The 16736-nt window shown below is 42.1% G+C and overlaps 1 protein-coding gene across 1 annotated transcript in view; it reads left to right on the forward strand.

Annotated features, from left to right (window-relative positions):
* Positions 1-352: 352 nt before the first annotated feature.
* The window catches only part of LOC115128632 (protein FAM83H-like), a 29668-nt gene continuing 13284 nt past the window's right edge, over positions 353-16736 (forward strand). The window contains 3 exon segments of the mRNA XM_029658667.2: positions 353-458; positions 15956-16112; positions 16202-16336. Of these exon segments, the coding sequence (XP_029514527.2) occupies positions 15990-16112; positions 16202-16336 (258 nt within the window). The 5' untranslated portion in view covers positions 353-458; positions 15956-15989.

Consider the following 16736-nt stretch of genomic DNA (forward strand, 5'->3'; position numbering starts at 1 on the left):
ATCGTGTGTAGCCTCACGCCGAACTGCGCACGTGCAGGCCGTCAAAACAATATAAAGTTGTTTTTCAGGAAAATGAAAACGTGTCAGTGTCACTTTAAGATCATGTTCAACGATTTAAGACATTGGCTCGAATATAGGTTGTGCCTTTAGATTTCGAGAAAATTAAGAACTAAGGAAGACATTTTCACTTCTCTCATTGACTTCTAAAAACCCAAACCCCTACCTGGTATGCTTGGTCGGTTTAGCGCGCGTTCCCGGAAGTCTTGCGATGTTGTGGCTCTGGTTTTAGAAACTCTGTGGTAACAGTTTTTGAAATATGCCACCAGTCAACTTCCAATAGTTTTCAACTGTCAGCTTTAACAGCAGTGATAATAGGAGGAGTTGGGAGGGAGGGAGTGAGTTAGTCAACTTCTTCCCTGCTTTATCTCCCCGCGGTGTGGAAGAGCGCGGGCAAAGAGGTAGGTTTTAGCAGACGCAGACAGGTCGAACTTGAGTAGTGTGGAGTTCCTGGGCGTTTTGATCGGATAGGGTGGAGTCCCAACGGGAGAAAGGAATGTAATACACAGACGAGCCGAGGAACACTAGTGGCAGTACCGCGGAAGGGATATACGGCCATACACCGTGGTTCTAGCAAAAAAAGACAAGGTAGTCTACAGGTTGATGCCCACTTGAGGGTAAGAGACTGAATCATTATGTCCATAACAACTCTCTCTGAAAAAGGTAAATCTATCCAAGTGATAATCTATCCAGGTGATCTCTCCGTGCCTTCTATAAATTAGCCTATTGCAATAATCTCTATGTAACTCAGTGTATGTAGCCTATACTATAACAAGAGAATGAAATAGCACTTTGAACCTTGAAGCAGTCAAATGTTACCAGTAGTTCTGTAGCCTACAGTACCTATCGCGATCACTGTTGGATTAGGCTTCTCTAGTAATAACTATGCAATAACGTCTGGTTTCATTGAAAGCTGCCAACCAATATAAACTCTGCTAGACTTGCTTGGCAGTCTTCAATTAATTTACATAAATGCACATACACACAAAGAAACTTATGTATTACAGTAGCCCTCTATTATAACCTACATATTGTTGTGCATAAACAGGACAATATGTTGTATGTCGTGTTATCTAATAATATAGACTGCATAGTTGGACTAAAGTCGATTGATAATCAAAGTCCTATGTCTTGTAAATTACCATACAGAAGGTATGTGTGTGTGTATGCTGAGTACAGATGTTCTGCTTTGTATCTGACTGAGACTTTGGTCCATGTCAGATAATAGGTCTACTTTAGCCTTCCTGTATGTCAGCCTACTACTTTCCCTGTGTGTGTGTTTGTGTGTGTGTTTACTACTGCTTCGGCTTTTGCCCAGGGGGCCAACCTTTTAGGGCGCAGGTGGTAGTGTACAAGTTAACAAACAGATCACCGACCATTTAGAATCCCACAATGCCAAACAACTCTCCTTCCGTGGCCTCCAACTGCTCTTAAATGCAAGTCAAACTAAATGCATGCTCTTCAACCGATCGCTGCCCGCACCTGCCCGCCCGCCCGTTCAGCATCACTACTATGGACTGTTCTGACTTAGAATGTGTGGACAACTACAAATAACTAGGTGTCTGATTAGACTGTAAACTCGCCTTCCAGACTCACATTAAGCATCTCCAATCCAAAATTAAATCTAGAATCGGCTTCATATTTCGCAAAACAAAGCATGCTTCACTCATGCTGCCAAACATATCCTTGTAAAACTGACTATCCTACCGATCCTTGACTTTGGCGATGTAATTTACAAAACAGCCTCTAACACTCTACTCAGCAAATTGGATGCAGTCTATCACAGTGCCATCCGTTTTGTCACCAAAGCCCCACATACTACCCACCACTGCGACCTGTATGCTCTCGTTGGCTGGCCCTCGCTTCATATTCATCGCCAAACCCACTGGCTCCAGGTCATCTATAAGTCTTTGCTAGGTAAAGTCCCGCCTTATCTCAGCTCACTGGTCACCATAGCAGCACCCACCAGTAGCACGCGCTCCAGCAGGTATATTTCACTGGTGACCCCCAAAGCCAATTACTCCTTCGGCCGCCTTTCCTTCCAGTTCTCTGCTGCCAATGACTGGAACAAACTACAAACATCACTGACGCTGGAGACTCATATCTCCCTCACTAGCTTTAAGCACCAGCTGTCAGAGCAGCTCACAGATCACTGCACCTGTACATAGCCCATCTGTAAATAGCCCATCAAACAACCTCATCCCCATACTGTTATTTATTTTATTTATTTTGCTCCTTTGCACCCCAGTGTCTCTACTTGCATACTCATCTTCTGCACATCAATCACTCTAGTGTTTAATTGCTATATTGTAATTATTTCGCCACTATGGTCTATTTATTGCCTTACCTCCCTAATCCTACCTTATTTGCACACACTGTATATATACTTTTTCTATTGTATTATTGACTGTATGTTTGTTTATTCCACGTGTAACTCTGTGTTGTTTGTGTCGCTTTGCTTTATCTTGGCCAGGTCGCAGTTGTAAATGAGAACTTGTTCTCAACTAGCCTACCTGGTTAAATAAAGGTGAAATAAAAACAAAAAACTTGCCCCACAAGCATAGAGTTGCTGGTTCAAACCTCGCTTCAGCAGACTGCTCCCCCTCAGTCGCTTCAATATATGTATGTATGTGCTTTGGCCTCTGAATCATAACTTCTATACCATACAACATTAACTCTAGAATATGTACAACCTACACACTTGTAAACTTAATGACCAACCTTCACATCTAAGTTTTCAGTCTTTATATTACAAAATAGTAGATTTGCAGATTGGAATAGCACATTTGTTTGTGTGTGTGTGTGTGTTCATGTTTTCCTGTTAGACCATTATGCTGTCATGGCTGCACCCTTTGTTTGCATTGTCTTAATAAGGGTCAATGTCTATCCGTGTGCGTTCTCGTGCTTACGACAATTCATTCTATCCCTTTGTGTACTTATAGTATCTGACCTTGAGTCATTGTACTGTATGTGGTGCTGTTGTCTTTTCAGTCAGACAGTGATGATATCCTGATGATACAGGACAGGTAGATGTACTTCTGTCTGTGTCTCAAATTACACTCTAATTCCCTATGAAGTGCACTACTTTTTGACAGAGCCCTATGTGAATTACGCTTGGGAATAGGGTGTCATTTCAGATCTGCCCGTGTGAGTGCCAGTGATGATATAGAGAAGGACAGGTACCCTTCCCCCTTCTCTCTCTCTCGCCCTGTACTATTCTCACTGACCTATTTAAACGACTAACTGTAGAATCCACCTGAATCGGTATGCAGGATCAATCTGTGTGTTTGTTTAGTGAGGCGTGTTCGTGTGTGTGTGTGTGTGTGTGTGTGTGTAATCGTACAGGTTCTGTCTCCTCACGCTGTGTTCACCCAATTCAAATATTTTTTCTACTAATTTGTCTTTTGACCAATCACATCAATATTTTTCATAATTTGTAAGTCGCTCTGGATAAGAGCGTCTGCTAAATGACTTAAATGTAAATGTAAATGATAGCGGATCTGATTGGTCTACCTCTGTTTGCACAGGCAGTCCAATTCATATATTTTCTGCACCAATTGGTCTTTTAACCGATCACATAAGATATTTTCACGTCAGATCTTTTGCAGAGGTGATCTGATTCGTCAAAAGAACAATTAGTGCAGAAAATATCAGAATTGGGCTGCCTGTGTAAACACAGCCTCAGTTACTTGTTCACGTGTTGAGACAGAGACAAATGTTCCCTCTGCCTCTCTCTTTAATTCCCTCTCTATCCCTCACTCCCTATCATGCTCCCTCCCTCTATCTCTATCAATCCTCCTCTCTCTTTTTCTTTCTCCTGCCTTTTCTCCCTTGCTCCCTCTATCATTCCCTCTCCCTCCCCCTCTTGCTCCCTCTATCATTCCCTCCCCCTCTTGCCCCCTCTATCATTCCCTCTCCCTCCCCCTCTTGCCCCCTCTATCATTCCCTCTCCCTCCCCTCTTGCCCCCTCTATCATTCCCTCTCCCTCCCCCTCTTGCTCTCTCTATTTTCCTCTGTCCCCCTCTCTCCCGAAGTTCACACAGGAATGCTGGGAATGACTGGTCGGAACATTGAATGAACAAGCATGGGTTCGGCAACTCTGAGTCAGACAGTGATGATAGATATAACTATATAGCCTGGAGTGGAGGTTTGGTTCTTAAATCCTCCTGAAGTGGTTTATGGCTTCAAACCCATTCTGTTTGCTGCCTTTAAAACAGTCCTGCCCTTTTCTGAGAAACACATAACAAACACACGCGCGCATGCACACGCAGACACACACACACACACGCGCACACACACACACAGTTCCTGTCATTAATCCTGTGTCACCACTTGAGGTAAAAAGTTGTTGTTGCCACAACACAAACAAATAGATGTTCCGTGTGTGAATGTTTCTTGTTAGACAGGTACATCAGACACTGTCAGCACTGGATGTTGTCATTCCTCTGTCTGTAAACCAATCAGTGTGCCCCTTGTTCCAGTAAAACAGCACGTGATTGGCTTAACCCAATCTCAACCCAATGAGCACACGCGTACACACAAACACACACACACAGACAGCTTGTGGAAGATATCTCAGGTGTAGTGTTTGTTGTGTAATTTCTACCTGCCTTCAGGTCAGGTTGAGTAACCCCACCTGTACAGTTACTCTCTCACTCTGATCTAACAACTTACCTCAGACTCAGAGGATAGGTTAGTGCAGGTCTTAACCAAATATGACAAAGACATCCTGTGATTTGAGAGTAGGACTATTTAATGCCTTGAGGTAATGTTATCCTTGGAGCACAGACTCATGCAGGCTAGGCCTGTGGGTAGCGTTAGCCAACAGACAGTCACTGTGCAGGATGTAGCATGTTAGCCGTAGGCTAGCAGTCTTGATTAGCAGGCGAGTCACAGTGCTGCTGCTGAGTAAACTACAGCCAGCTTTTGATCCAGTGGGCAGGGCTATAACTATAACTGGTTACTATGGTTACCTATAGCTCTAGGTGTGTGTGGAAGTTTACAAAACACATGCACACTCATCAGACAGCTAATCACCACACTATAGGCTACAAAACAACCCATCCACTCAACCACACACCCAGATGCACACCCACATTTTAATAGACACTCTTATCCAGAGCGACTTACACCTCCACCATCTCGCATCTTCTTTGGAGGACAAAGGTGTTTTGTTACATAAACATTTTACACACATTTTACATACAGTACCAGTCAAAAGTTTGGACACACCTACTCATTCAAGGGTTTTTCTTTATTTGTACTATTTCCTACATTGTAGAATAATAGTGAAAACATCAAAACTATGAAATAACACATATGGAATCATGTAGTAACCAAAAAGTGTTCAACAAATCAAAATATATTTTAGATGCTAGATTATTCAAATAGCCACCCTTTGCCTTGATGACAGCTTTGCACACTCTTGGCATTCTCTCAACCAGCTTCATGAGGAATGCTTTTCCAATAGTCTTGAAGGAGTTCCCACATATGCTGAGCACTTGTTGGCTGCTTTTCCTTCACCTTGCGGTCCGACTCATCTCAAAACATCTCAATTGGGTTGAAGTGATTGTGGAGGCCAGGTCATCTGATGCAGCACTCCATCACTCTCCTTCTTTGTTAAATAGTCCTTACACAGCCTGGAGGTGTGTTTTGAGTCATTGTCCTGTTGAAAAACAAATGATATTCCCACTAAGTGCAAACCAGATGGGATGGCATGTCACTGCAGAATGCTGTGGTAGCCATGCTGGTTAAGTGTGCCTTTAATTCTAAATATATCACAGACAGTGTCACCAGATTTGGACTCATCAGACAAAAGGACATATTTCCACCTGTCTAATGTCAATTGCTCTTGTTTCTTGGCCCAAGCAAGTCTCTTCTTATTATTGGTGTCCATTAGTAGTGGTTTCTTTGCAGGTCAGGGCGTTGTGATGGCCACTCCAATACTTTGACTTTGTTGTCCTTAAGCCATTTTGCCACAACTTTGGAAGTATGCTTGGGGTCATAGTCCATTTGGAAGACCCATTTGCAACCAAGATTTAACTTCTGATGTCTGATGTCTTGAGATGTTGCTTCAATATATCCACATACTTTTTCTTCCTCATGAAGCCATCTATTTTGTGAAGTGCACCAGTCCCTCCTTCAGCAAAGCACCCCCACAACATGATGCTGCCACCTCCGTGCTTCAAGGTTGGGATGCTGTTCTTCGGCTTGCAAGCCTCCCCCTTTTTCCTCCAAACATAACGATGGTCATTATGGCCAAATTCTATTTTTGCTTCATCAGACCAGAGGACATTTCTCCAAAAAGTACAATCTTTGTCCCCATATGCAGTTGCAAACCATAGTCTGCCTTTTTTATGGCGGTTTTGGAGCAGTAGCTTCTTCCTTGCTGAGCGGCCTTTCAGGTTATGTCGATATAGGACTCGTTTTACTGTGGATATAGATACTTTTGTACCTGTTTCCTCCAGCATCTTCACAAGGTCCTTTGCTGTTGTTCTGGGATTGATTTGCACTTTTCGCACCAAAGTAAATTCATCTCTAGGAGACAGAACGTGTCTCCTTCCTGAGCAGTAGGACAGCTGCGTGGTCCCATGGTGTTTATACTTGCGTACTATTGAAATTGCTCCCAAGGATGAACAAGACTTGTGGAGGTCTACAAATATATATATTTTTTAGATCTTGGCTGATTTCTTTAGATTTTTCCATGATGTCAAGCAAAGAGGCACTGAGTTTGAAGGTAGGCCTTGAAATACATCCACAGGTACACCTCCAAATTATGTCAATTAGCCTATCAGAAGCTTCTAAAACCATGACATCATTTTCTGGAATTTTCCAAGCTGTTTAAAGGCACAGTCAACTTAGTGTTTGTAAACTTCTGACCCACTGGAATTGTGATACAGTGAATTATTATTATTTTAATTTTTTTTATATATATATATTTTTTACCCCTTTTTCATGGTGTCCAATTGTTGTAGTAGCTACTATCTTGTCTCATCACTACAACTCCCGTACGGGCTCGGGAGAGACGAAGGTTGAAAGTCATGCGTCCTCCGATACACAACCCAACCTAGCCGCACTGCTTCTTAACACAGCGCGCATCCAACCCGGAAGCCAGCCGCACCAATGTGTCAGAGGAAACACCGTGCAATCTCCATAGACAAACATTGGCAGTAGAATGGTCTTACTGAAGTGCTCAGTGACGTCAACGTGACACCGTCATAGGATGCCACCTTTCCAACAAGTCAGTTCTGCCTAGCTGGAGTTGCCCTGGTCAAATGTAAGTGATGTTATTGTGAAGTGGAAACGTCTAGGAGCAACAACGGCTTAGCCACAAAGTGGTAGGCCGCACAAGCTTTTAGAACAGGACCGGCGAGTGCTAAAGAACATAGCGTGTATAAATTGTCTGTCCTGGGTTGTAACACTCACTACCTAGTTAAAAACTGCCTCTGGAAGGAATGTCAACACAAGAACTGTTCGTCGGGAGCTTCATGAAATGGGTTTCCATGGCCAAGCAGCCGCACACAAGCCTAAGTTCGCCATGCGCAATGCCAAGTGTCGGCTGAAGTGGTGTAAAGCTTGCCACCATTAGACTCTGGAGCAGTGGAAAGGCATTATGTGGAGTGATGAATCACGCTTCACCAACTGGCAGTACGAAGGACAAATTTGGGTTTGGCGGATGCCAGGAAAACGCTATTTGCCAACTGTAAAGTTTGGTGGAGGGGGAATAATGGTCTGGGGCTGTTTTTCATGGTTTGGGCTAGGCCCCTTAGTTCCAGTGAAGGGAAATCTTAACACTACAGCATACAATGCCATTCTAGACGATTCTGTGCTTCCAACTTTGTGGCAACAGTTTGGGTAAGGCCCTTTCCTATTTCAACATGAACAGGCCCTCAAGGCACAAAGCAAGGTCCATACAGAAATGTTTTTTGAAGAAATTGACTGGCCTGCACACAGCCCTGACCTCAACCCCATCAAACATTTTTGGGATGAATTTGAACATCGACTGCGAGCCAGGCCTAATCGCACAACATCAGTGCCCGACCTAACTAATGGTCTTGTGGCTGAATGAAAGCAAGTCCCTACAGGAATGTTCCAACATCTAGTGGAAAGCCTTCCCAGAAGTGTGGAGGCAGTTATACGAACAAAGGTAGGACCAACGTCATATTAATGCCCTTGATTTTGGAATGAGATGTGCGACGAGGCGGTGTCCACATACTTTTGTCATGTAGTGTATATACAGTATATACACACACAATCTTTTGGATAGTTAGTACTTGGACATCTATATATTGTTTTCAGTAATAACTATTACCGGTAATAAGCATTTTAAACCCAGCCCTCTGCTTCCCTCAGCCCATCCCACCTATCTCTGTAGACCACCCCTTTTTGATTTCCACGCACCATATATTTTAACTGTGCTGTCTCACATGAACTTTGAACTTATCCAATTGCATAGTATCCACAGATTGTACGTTAAAGATAAATATTTTTCCTAAGAGTATTATTATAATGTTGATAGATTTACTATGGCTTTCCAAATCACCCAACACTGCTATTTGTAGGGTTAACACACATTCACACCCACGTATTTTACACTCTTATCCAGAGCAACTTACAGTAGTGAGTTCACACATTTTTTGTATTGGTTCCCCATGGGAACCGAACCCACAGCTCTGGCATTGCAAGCGCCATGTTCTACCAATTGAGCAACACAGTCAGTCTGTCAAGCCTACAGGCTAATAAGTCAGTCACAGGCTGCAGGTTTTCATGGTGATGTGAGCAAACGGGTAAAAACACTTCCTGTCTAGTTGACATGTTCAGACTCATGTTCAGATCATACCCAGTAAATGCCTCCCTATATAGTGTGCAGTATAAGGAATATGGTGTAATTTCAGATATGCCCAGTCTCCATATACCATGTACTGTTTCAGCATGTGGAACACTCTTAGCAGTGTTTTCAGTTGGTTGATGTGAACAAATAAACATGCAATTGCACTGTAATATGTAACAGCACATGTATTTACCCCAGACAGGCACTGTAAAAAAACAACATCTAGTTGATTTAACAAATTATTATTCAGTAACTGGTTCCACAGCCTTTTAGTTTACTTAACTTTTCGGTCAAGTGTTACTTGAACTTTCTAGTTGGCCCAAACTTGAGAGAACTTAGGTCAGGGACACCCACAAATTCAAGTAGCGCTTTGAATGTTTTCTGCCATTACGAAAACGGGATCAAATGAAGATCCTACATCTGTACCTACAGCCTGACACACCTGTAAGACATGTTTACTCAACACAACTATGGATGAACCTGTCTACACAGATCTCTCTCTCTTTCCTTCTTTCTCTCTTAATCTCTCTCTCTGTATCTCTTTCTGTCTGTCTCTCTTTTTTAATCCCGACCTGATTTAATATTCGATGAATCATCTGTATCATAATGGCATTGCCATGCTAAATATCAGTATTTACTGTCATATTAATAACTACATCCTGTCGTTGTCTGTAATTTCTGTTCAATCTTGTGCATATGTGTTACAGTAAACAGGTGTGTGTTTGTTAATGTAAAGTATGTACTCGTTACACCAGTTGTCAATGACTCAACAATACCTGAATTATGTTGATCGTCTTGATCTAGTCAGCATGTCTACCTGAGTGCACCGTCACTAAGAGTTCTCTCTCTCTCTCTCTCTCTCTCTCTCTCTGTCTGTCTGTATTTCGTATCAGCCTAATTCTGCTCTGCATGCATTATTTGGTGTTTTACGTTGTACCCAGAATATATTTTTGCAGGAATCTGCATGCAGAGTCTCAATTTGGTGTTTGTCCAATTTTGTGAATTCTTGGTTGGTGACCGGACCCCAGACCTCACAACCATCAAGGGCAATGGGGTCTATAACTGATTCAAGTATTTTAGCCAGATACCTAATTGGTATGTCAAAATTTATGTTCCTTTTGATGGCATAGAAGTCTCTTCTTGTCTAGTCTCTCAGCTCATTCACAGCTTTGTGGAAGTTACCTGTGGCACTGATGTTTAGGCCAAGCTATGTATAGTTTTTTTGTGTGCTCATGGGCAACGTTATCTAGATAGAATTTGTATTTGAGGTCCTGGCGACTGGACTTTTTTTGGAACATCATTATTTTTGTCTTACTGAGATTTACTGTCAGGGCCCAGGTCTGACAGAATCTGTGCAGAAGATCTAAGTGCTGCTGTAGGCCCTAGAGTAGACATTTGTAGACAACAGTAGACATTTGACTTCAGATTCTAGTAGGGTGAGGCCGGGTGCTGCAGATTGTTCTAGTGCTCTCTCAAATTCATTGATATATACAGTTGAAGTCGGAAGTTTACATACACCGTAGCCAAATATATTGTTTTTCAAAATTCCCTGTTTTAGGTCAGTTAGGATCACCACTTTATTTTAAGAATGTGAAATCAGAATAATAGTAGAGAGAATTATTTATTTCAGCTTTTATTTCTTTCATCACATTCCCAGTGGGTCAGAAGTTTACATACACTCAATTAGTATTTGGTAGCATTGCCTTTAAATTGTTTAACTTGGGTCAAACGTTTTGGGTAGCCTTCCACAAGCTTCCCACAACAGGTTGGTGAATTTTGGCCATTTCCTCCTGACAGAGCTGATGTAACTTATTCAGGTTTATAGGCCTCCTTGCTCACACACGCTTTTTCAGTTCTGCCCACAAATTTTCTATAGGATTGAGGTCAGGGCATTTAAAAAAAAAAAATGTAAACATTTTTTGTGAATTTTACCCCTTTTCTCCCCAATTTCGTGGTATCCAATTGTTAGTAGTTACTATCTTGTCTCATCACTACAACTCCCGTACGGGCTCGGGAGAGACGAAGGTTGAAAGTCATGCGTCCTCCAATACACAATCCAAACAAGCCGCACTACTTCTTAACACAGCGCACATCCAACCCGGAAGCCAGCCGCACCAATTTGTCGGAGGAAACACTGTGCACCTGGCAACCTTGGTTAGCGTGCACTGCGCCCAGCCCGCCACAGGAGTCGCTGGTGCGCGATGAGACAAGGATATCCCTACCGGCCTAACCCGGACGACGCTAGGCCAATTGTGCGTCGCCTCACGGACCTCCCGGTCACGGCCGGTTACGACAGAGCCGGGGCACAAACCCAGAGTCTCTGGTGGCACAGCTGGCGCTGCAGTACAGCGCCCTTAACTACTGCGCCACCCGGGAGAGGTCAGGGCATTTTGATGGCCAATCCAATACCTTGACTTTGTTGTCCTTAAGCCATTTTGCCACAACTTTGGAAGTATGCTTGGGGTCATTGTCCATTTGGAAGACCCATTTGCGACCAAGCTTTAACTTCCTGACTGATGTCTTGAGATGTTGCTTCAATATATCCACATAATTTTTCTACCTCATGATGCCATCTATTTTGTGAAGTGCACCAGTCCCTCCTGCAGCAAAGCACCCCCACAACATGATGCTGCCACCCCCGTGCTTCACGGTCGGGATGGTGTTCTTCGGCTTGCAAGCCTCCCCCTTTTTCCTTCAAACATAACAATGGTCATTATGGCCAAACAGTTCTATTTTTTTTTCATCAGACCAGAGGACATTTCTCCAAAAAGTACGATCTTTGTCCCCATGTGCAGTGGCAAACCGTAGTCTGTCTTTTTTATGGCGGTTTTGGAGCAGTGGCTTCTTTCTTGCTGAGAGGCCTTTCAAGTTATGTCGATATAGGACTTGTTTTACTGTGGATATAGATACTTTTGTACCTGTGTCCTCCAGCATCTTCACAAGGTCCTTTGCTGTTGTTCTGGGATTGATTTGCACTTTTCGCACAAAGTACATTCATCTCTAGGAGACAGAATGTGTCTCCTTCCTGAGCGATATGACGGCTGCGTGGTCCCATGGTGTTTATACTTGCATACTATTGTTTGTACAGATGAACGTGGTACCTTCAGGCATTTTGAAATTGCTCCCAAGGATGAACCAGACTTGTGGAGGTCTACATTTTTTCCTGGACTCTTTAAAAAAAGAATCCCATGATGTCAAGCAAAGAGGCACTGCTTTTGAAGGCTGGTCTTGAAATACATCCACAGGTACGCCACCAATTGACTCATATGATGTCAATTAGCCTATCAGAATCTTCTAAAGCCATGCCATAATTTTCTGGAATTTTCCATGCTGTTTAAAGGCACAGTGAACTTAGCGTATGTAAACTTTTGACCCACCGGAATTGTGAGACACTGAATTATAAATGAAATAATCTGTCTGTAAACAATTGTTGGAAAAATGACTTGTGTCATGCACAAAGTAGATGTCCAACTTGCTAAAACTATAGTTTGTTAACAAGAATTTTGTGGAGTGGTTGAAAAACTAGTTTTAATGACTCCAACCTAAGTGTATGTATTTTTCCGAATTAAACTGTATGTTGAAAAGGGTGGGGCTAATCAGCATCCCTGTCTCACCCCACGGCCCTTTGGAAAGAAATGTGTGTTTTTTGCCCATTTGAACCACACACTTGTTGTTTGTGTACATGGATTTTATAATGATGTATGTTTTTCCCCCAACACCACTTTCCATCAATTTGTATAGCAGACCCTCATGCCAAATTGAGTCAAAAGCTTTTTTGAAATCAACAAAGCATGAAAATACTTTGCCTTTGTTTTGGTTAGTTTGTTTGTTTGTCAATTAGGGTGTGCAGGGGGAGTACTTGGTCTGTCGTACGGTAATTTGGTAAAAAGACAATTTAACATTTGCTCAGTACATTGTTTTCACTGAGGAAATGTACGAGTCCACTGTTGATGATAATGAAGAGGATTTCCCCAAGGTTGCTGTTGATGCATATTAGTTATTGGGGTCAAATTTGTCTCCACTTTTGTAGATTGGGGTGATCAGTCCTTGCTTCCAAATATTGGGGTTAGATGCCAGAGCTAAGGATGATTTTAAGCCAATTGGAGTTTGTTGTCTGTATATTTCATAATTTCATTGAGGATACCATCAATCAACACCAATGGTCTTTTTGGGTTGGAGGGTTTGTACTTTGTCCTGTAGTTCATTCAATGTAATTGGAGAATACAGTGGGTTCTGGTAGTCTTTAATAGTTGATTCTAAGATTTGTATCATGTATATGTTTTTTCTCTTTATTCTTTGTTATAGGACCAAAACGATTGGAGAAGCGGTTTACTCATACATCTCCATTTTGGATAGATAATTATTCGTGTTGTTTTTTGTTTAGTGTTTTCCAATTTTCCCAGAAGTGGTGAGAGTCTATGGATTCTTCATTTACATTGAGCTGATTTCTGACGTGCTGTTCCTTCTTTTTCCATGGTGTATTTCTGTATTGTTTTTGTGATTCACCATAGTGAAGGCGTAGACTAAGGTTTTCTGGGTCTCTATGTTTTTGGTTGGATATGTTTCTCAATTTCTTTCTTAGGTTTTTGCATTCTTCATCAAAAAATTTGTCATTGTTGTTCATTTTCTTCTGTGTTCTGTTTTCTCATAGTTTTTTGGTAGGTTTCCACACTACATTCCTTCCATCTATAGCATTTTTTTATATTATTCAGTTCCTTTGGCTTTGATGCCTCATGATTGAGTATTGCTCTGTTCAAGTAGACTGTGATTTTGCTGTGATCTGATAGGGGTGTCAGTGGGTTGACTGTGATTGCTCTGAGAGACTCTGGGTTGAGGTCAGTGATAAAGTAGTCTACAGTACTACTGCCAAGAGATGACCTACCATAGGAGTCCCCTCAAAGCCTACCAATGACTATGTACATACTAGAGGTCGACCAATTATTGGAGGACCAAAAAAGACGATAACGATTAATTGGACGATTTTTATTTATTTATTTGTAATAATGACAAGTACAACAATAGTGAATGAACACTTATTTTAACTTAATATGATACATCAATCAAATCTATTTAGCCTCAAGTAAATAATGAAACATGTTCAATTTGGTTTAAATAATGCAAAAACAGAGAAGAAAGTAAAAGTGCAATATGTGCTATGTAAGAAAGCTAACGTTTCAGTTCCTTGCTCAGAACATGAGAACATATGAAAGCTGGTGGTTCCTTTTAACATGAGTCTTCAATATTCCCAGGTAAGAAGTTTTAGGTTGTAGTTATTATAGGACTATTTCCCTCTATACCATTTGTATTTCATTAACCTTTGACTATTAGATCTTCTTATAGGCACTTTAGTATTGCCAGTGTAATAGTATTGCCAGTGTAACAGTATGGCTTCCATCCCTCTCCTCGCTCCTCCCTGGGCTCGAACCAGCAACACAACGACAACGACAACAGCCACCATCGAAGCAGTGTAACCCATGCAGAGCAAGGGGAACAACTACTAGAAGGCTCAGAGCGAGTGAGGTTTGAAACGCTATTAGCGCGCGCTAACTAGCCAGCCATTTCACTTTGGTTACACCAGCCTCATCTCTGGAGTTGATAGGCTTGAAGTCATAAACAGCGCAATGCTTAACGCACAACGAAGAGCTGCTGGCAAAACGCACAAAAGTGCTGTTTGCATGAATGTTTACGCGCCTGCTTCTGCCTACCACCGCTCAGTAAGATACTTAGATACTTGTATGCTTGTATACTCAGTCAGATTAGGACACGCTTGATAATATCTAGTAATATCATCAACCATGTGTAGTTAACTAGTGATTATGATTTATTGTTTTTTATAAGATAAGTTTAATGCTAGCTAGCAACTTACCTTGGCTTACTGCATTCGCGTAACAGGCAGGCTCCTCGTGGGGTGCAACGAGAGAGAGGCAGGTCGTTATTGCGTTGGACTAGTTAACTGTAAGGTTGCAAGATTGGTTCCCCCGAGCTGACATGGTGAAAATCTGTCGTTCTGCCCCTGAACGAAGCAGTTAACCCACCGTTCCTAGGCCGTCATTGAAAATAAGAATGTGTTCTTAACTGACTTGCCTAGTTAAATAAAGGTATAATAAAAAATAAAAAGAATTCGGCAAATCGGCGCCCAAAAATACTGATTTCCGACTGTTATGAAAACTTGAAATCGGCCCTAATTAAACGGCCATTCCGATTAATCGGTGGACCTCTAATACAGACCCAGTGTGCGACAGAGCTGCAGGAGTTGTGACACATTTTTGTTGGTTATGTTGTTGTAGTTGTGCCTAGGGGGGCATATGTGGGAGGGAATGCTTTCGCCCTCTCTCTCTATCTTGCCCTGTGTCTCTCTCACCCTATCTCTATCCTACGACCCATTGCTCTCTTTATAATCTATTTCTCTCTACCTGCCCCTCTCTGGGTACAGCATGGGTTTTTGTGTGCTGCTTTTTGATAGAGAGTGTTATCATAGAGTTTTCCCCAGAGGCGCAACCATTGACACTTCCGGGAATTCGTTGCGAAGCAGACTCGACAGACCAGACCGGAGTTTGCAGGTCAATGGGAGAAGTGAAAAATGTGTCCGTAGTTGTTAATTTTGTCGAAATCTAATGGCAGTAGATTGGAGCCAATGTCTTAAGTAGCTGAACCAGTCATTACTACAACATCGTGAAAGTGACAAACTGGCATGTACATTATTTTTCTCCAAAACAACGGAGTGCCAGCATGCACATGCGCAGTTCAGCGCAACATGACCGTTAGACCTAATGATGTGTTTCTGCACATGCTAGCCAATGTCACCAGGACATCGCCTACAAGTGTGATCAGGGATTTCTATTGGAAAAGCAGTTTTTGCATATCTTCATACTGTACTATCTTTGGTGTTATGTTGGTATACACTAGGCAACATATTGTTTTAGGAAGGGTGTTTGCTCTGTCACATGAATACACAACTTTGTTTAGGGTACTATATCACTATAAGAGGAACCTTACTAAATCAAGTAAAAAATTATGGAAGCTACAATCTATCTGCAAAAAAATAATGTATACATTTTTCTCCGAAAGGTTTGAGTCCCTTCCCCCTAACCCCGACCCCATCATGGCCCACCGGTCCCAGAGTTCGGACATCGGGGACAACCCCCTGGACCCTAACTTCCTGCCCCCCCACTACAGAGAAGAATACCGTCTCGCCATTGATGCTCTGGTGGAGACAGACCTACAGGTACAGGAGGAATGTGTGTGTGTGTGTGTGTGTGTGTGTGTGTGTGTATGTGTTTGTGTGTGAACTCAGTGTGTGTACTCTCTCTCCAGGGCTACTATGAATTTATTCAGAAAGCAGATGTGGTCAACTTTCTCTGTCAACCGGAAATCGAACACATCAAGACCACGATCCAGACACCCAACCAGGCCCCGACCTCGAACGTACCGGAGCTGCCCTATCATGAGGTAGCGTTAATAATGATAATGATTTATGACAGTCTGAGCTACATGAAGGCATCATAGTAAAAATGTGTGTTTTCAGGTGACAGGAGTCTGCAAATGATTTGATTGAGTGATTAATTAATTGATGTCACTAAAATAGAGTATTGTATACTATTGTCAAAACTACCGGTCAAAAGTTTTAGAACACTTACTCATTCAAGGATTTTTCTTTATTTTGACTATTTTCTACATAATAGTGAAGACATCAAAACTATGAAATAACACATGGAATCATCTAGTAACCAAAAAAAGTGTTTAACAAATCAAAAATAAATGTTATATTTGAGATTCTTCAAATAGCCACTGTTTGCCTAGGTGACAGCTATGCACACTCTTGGCATTCTCTCAACCAAAGGGCCGGAAA

Source organism: Oncorhynchus nerka, linkage group LG4 (genome assembly GCF_034236695.1).
Source record: "Oncorhynchus nerka isolate Pitt River linkage group LG4, Oner_Uvic_2.0, whole genome shotgun sequence".
NCBI classification, from domain to species: Eukaryota; Metazoa; Chordata; class Actinopteri; order Salmoniformes; family Salmonidae; genus Oncorhynchus; species Oncorhynchus nerka.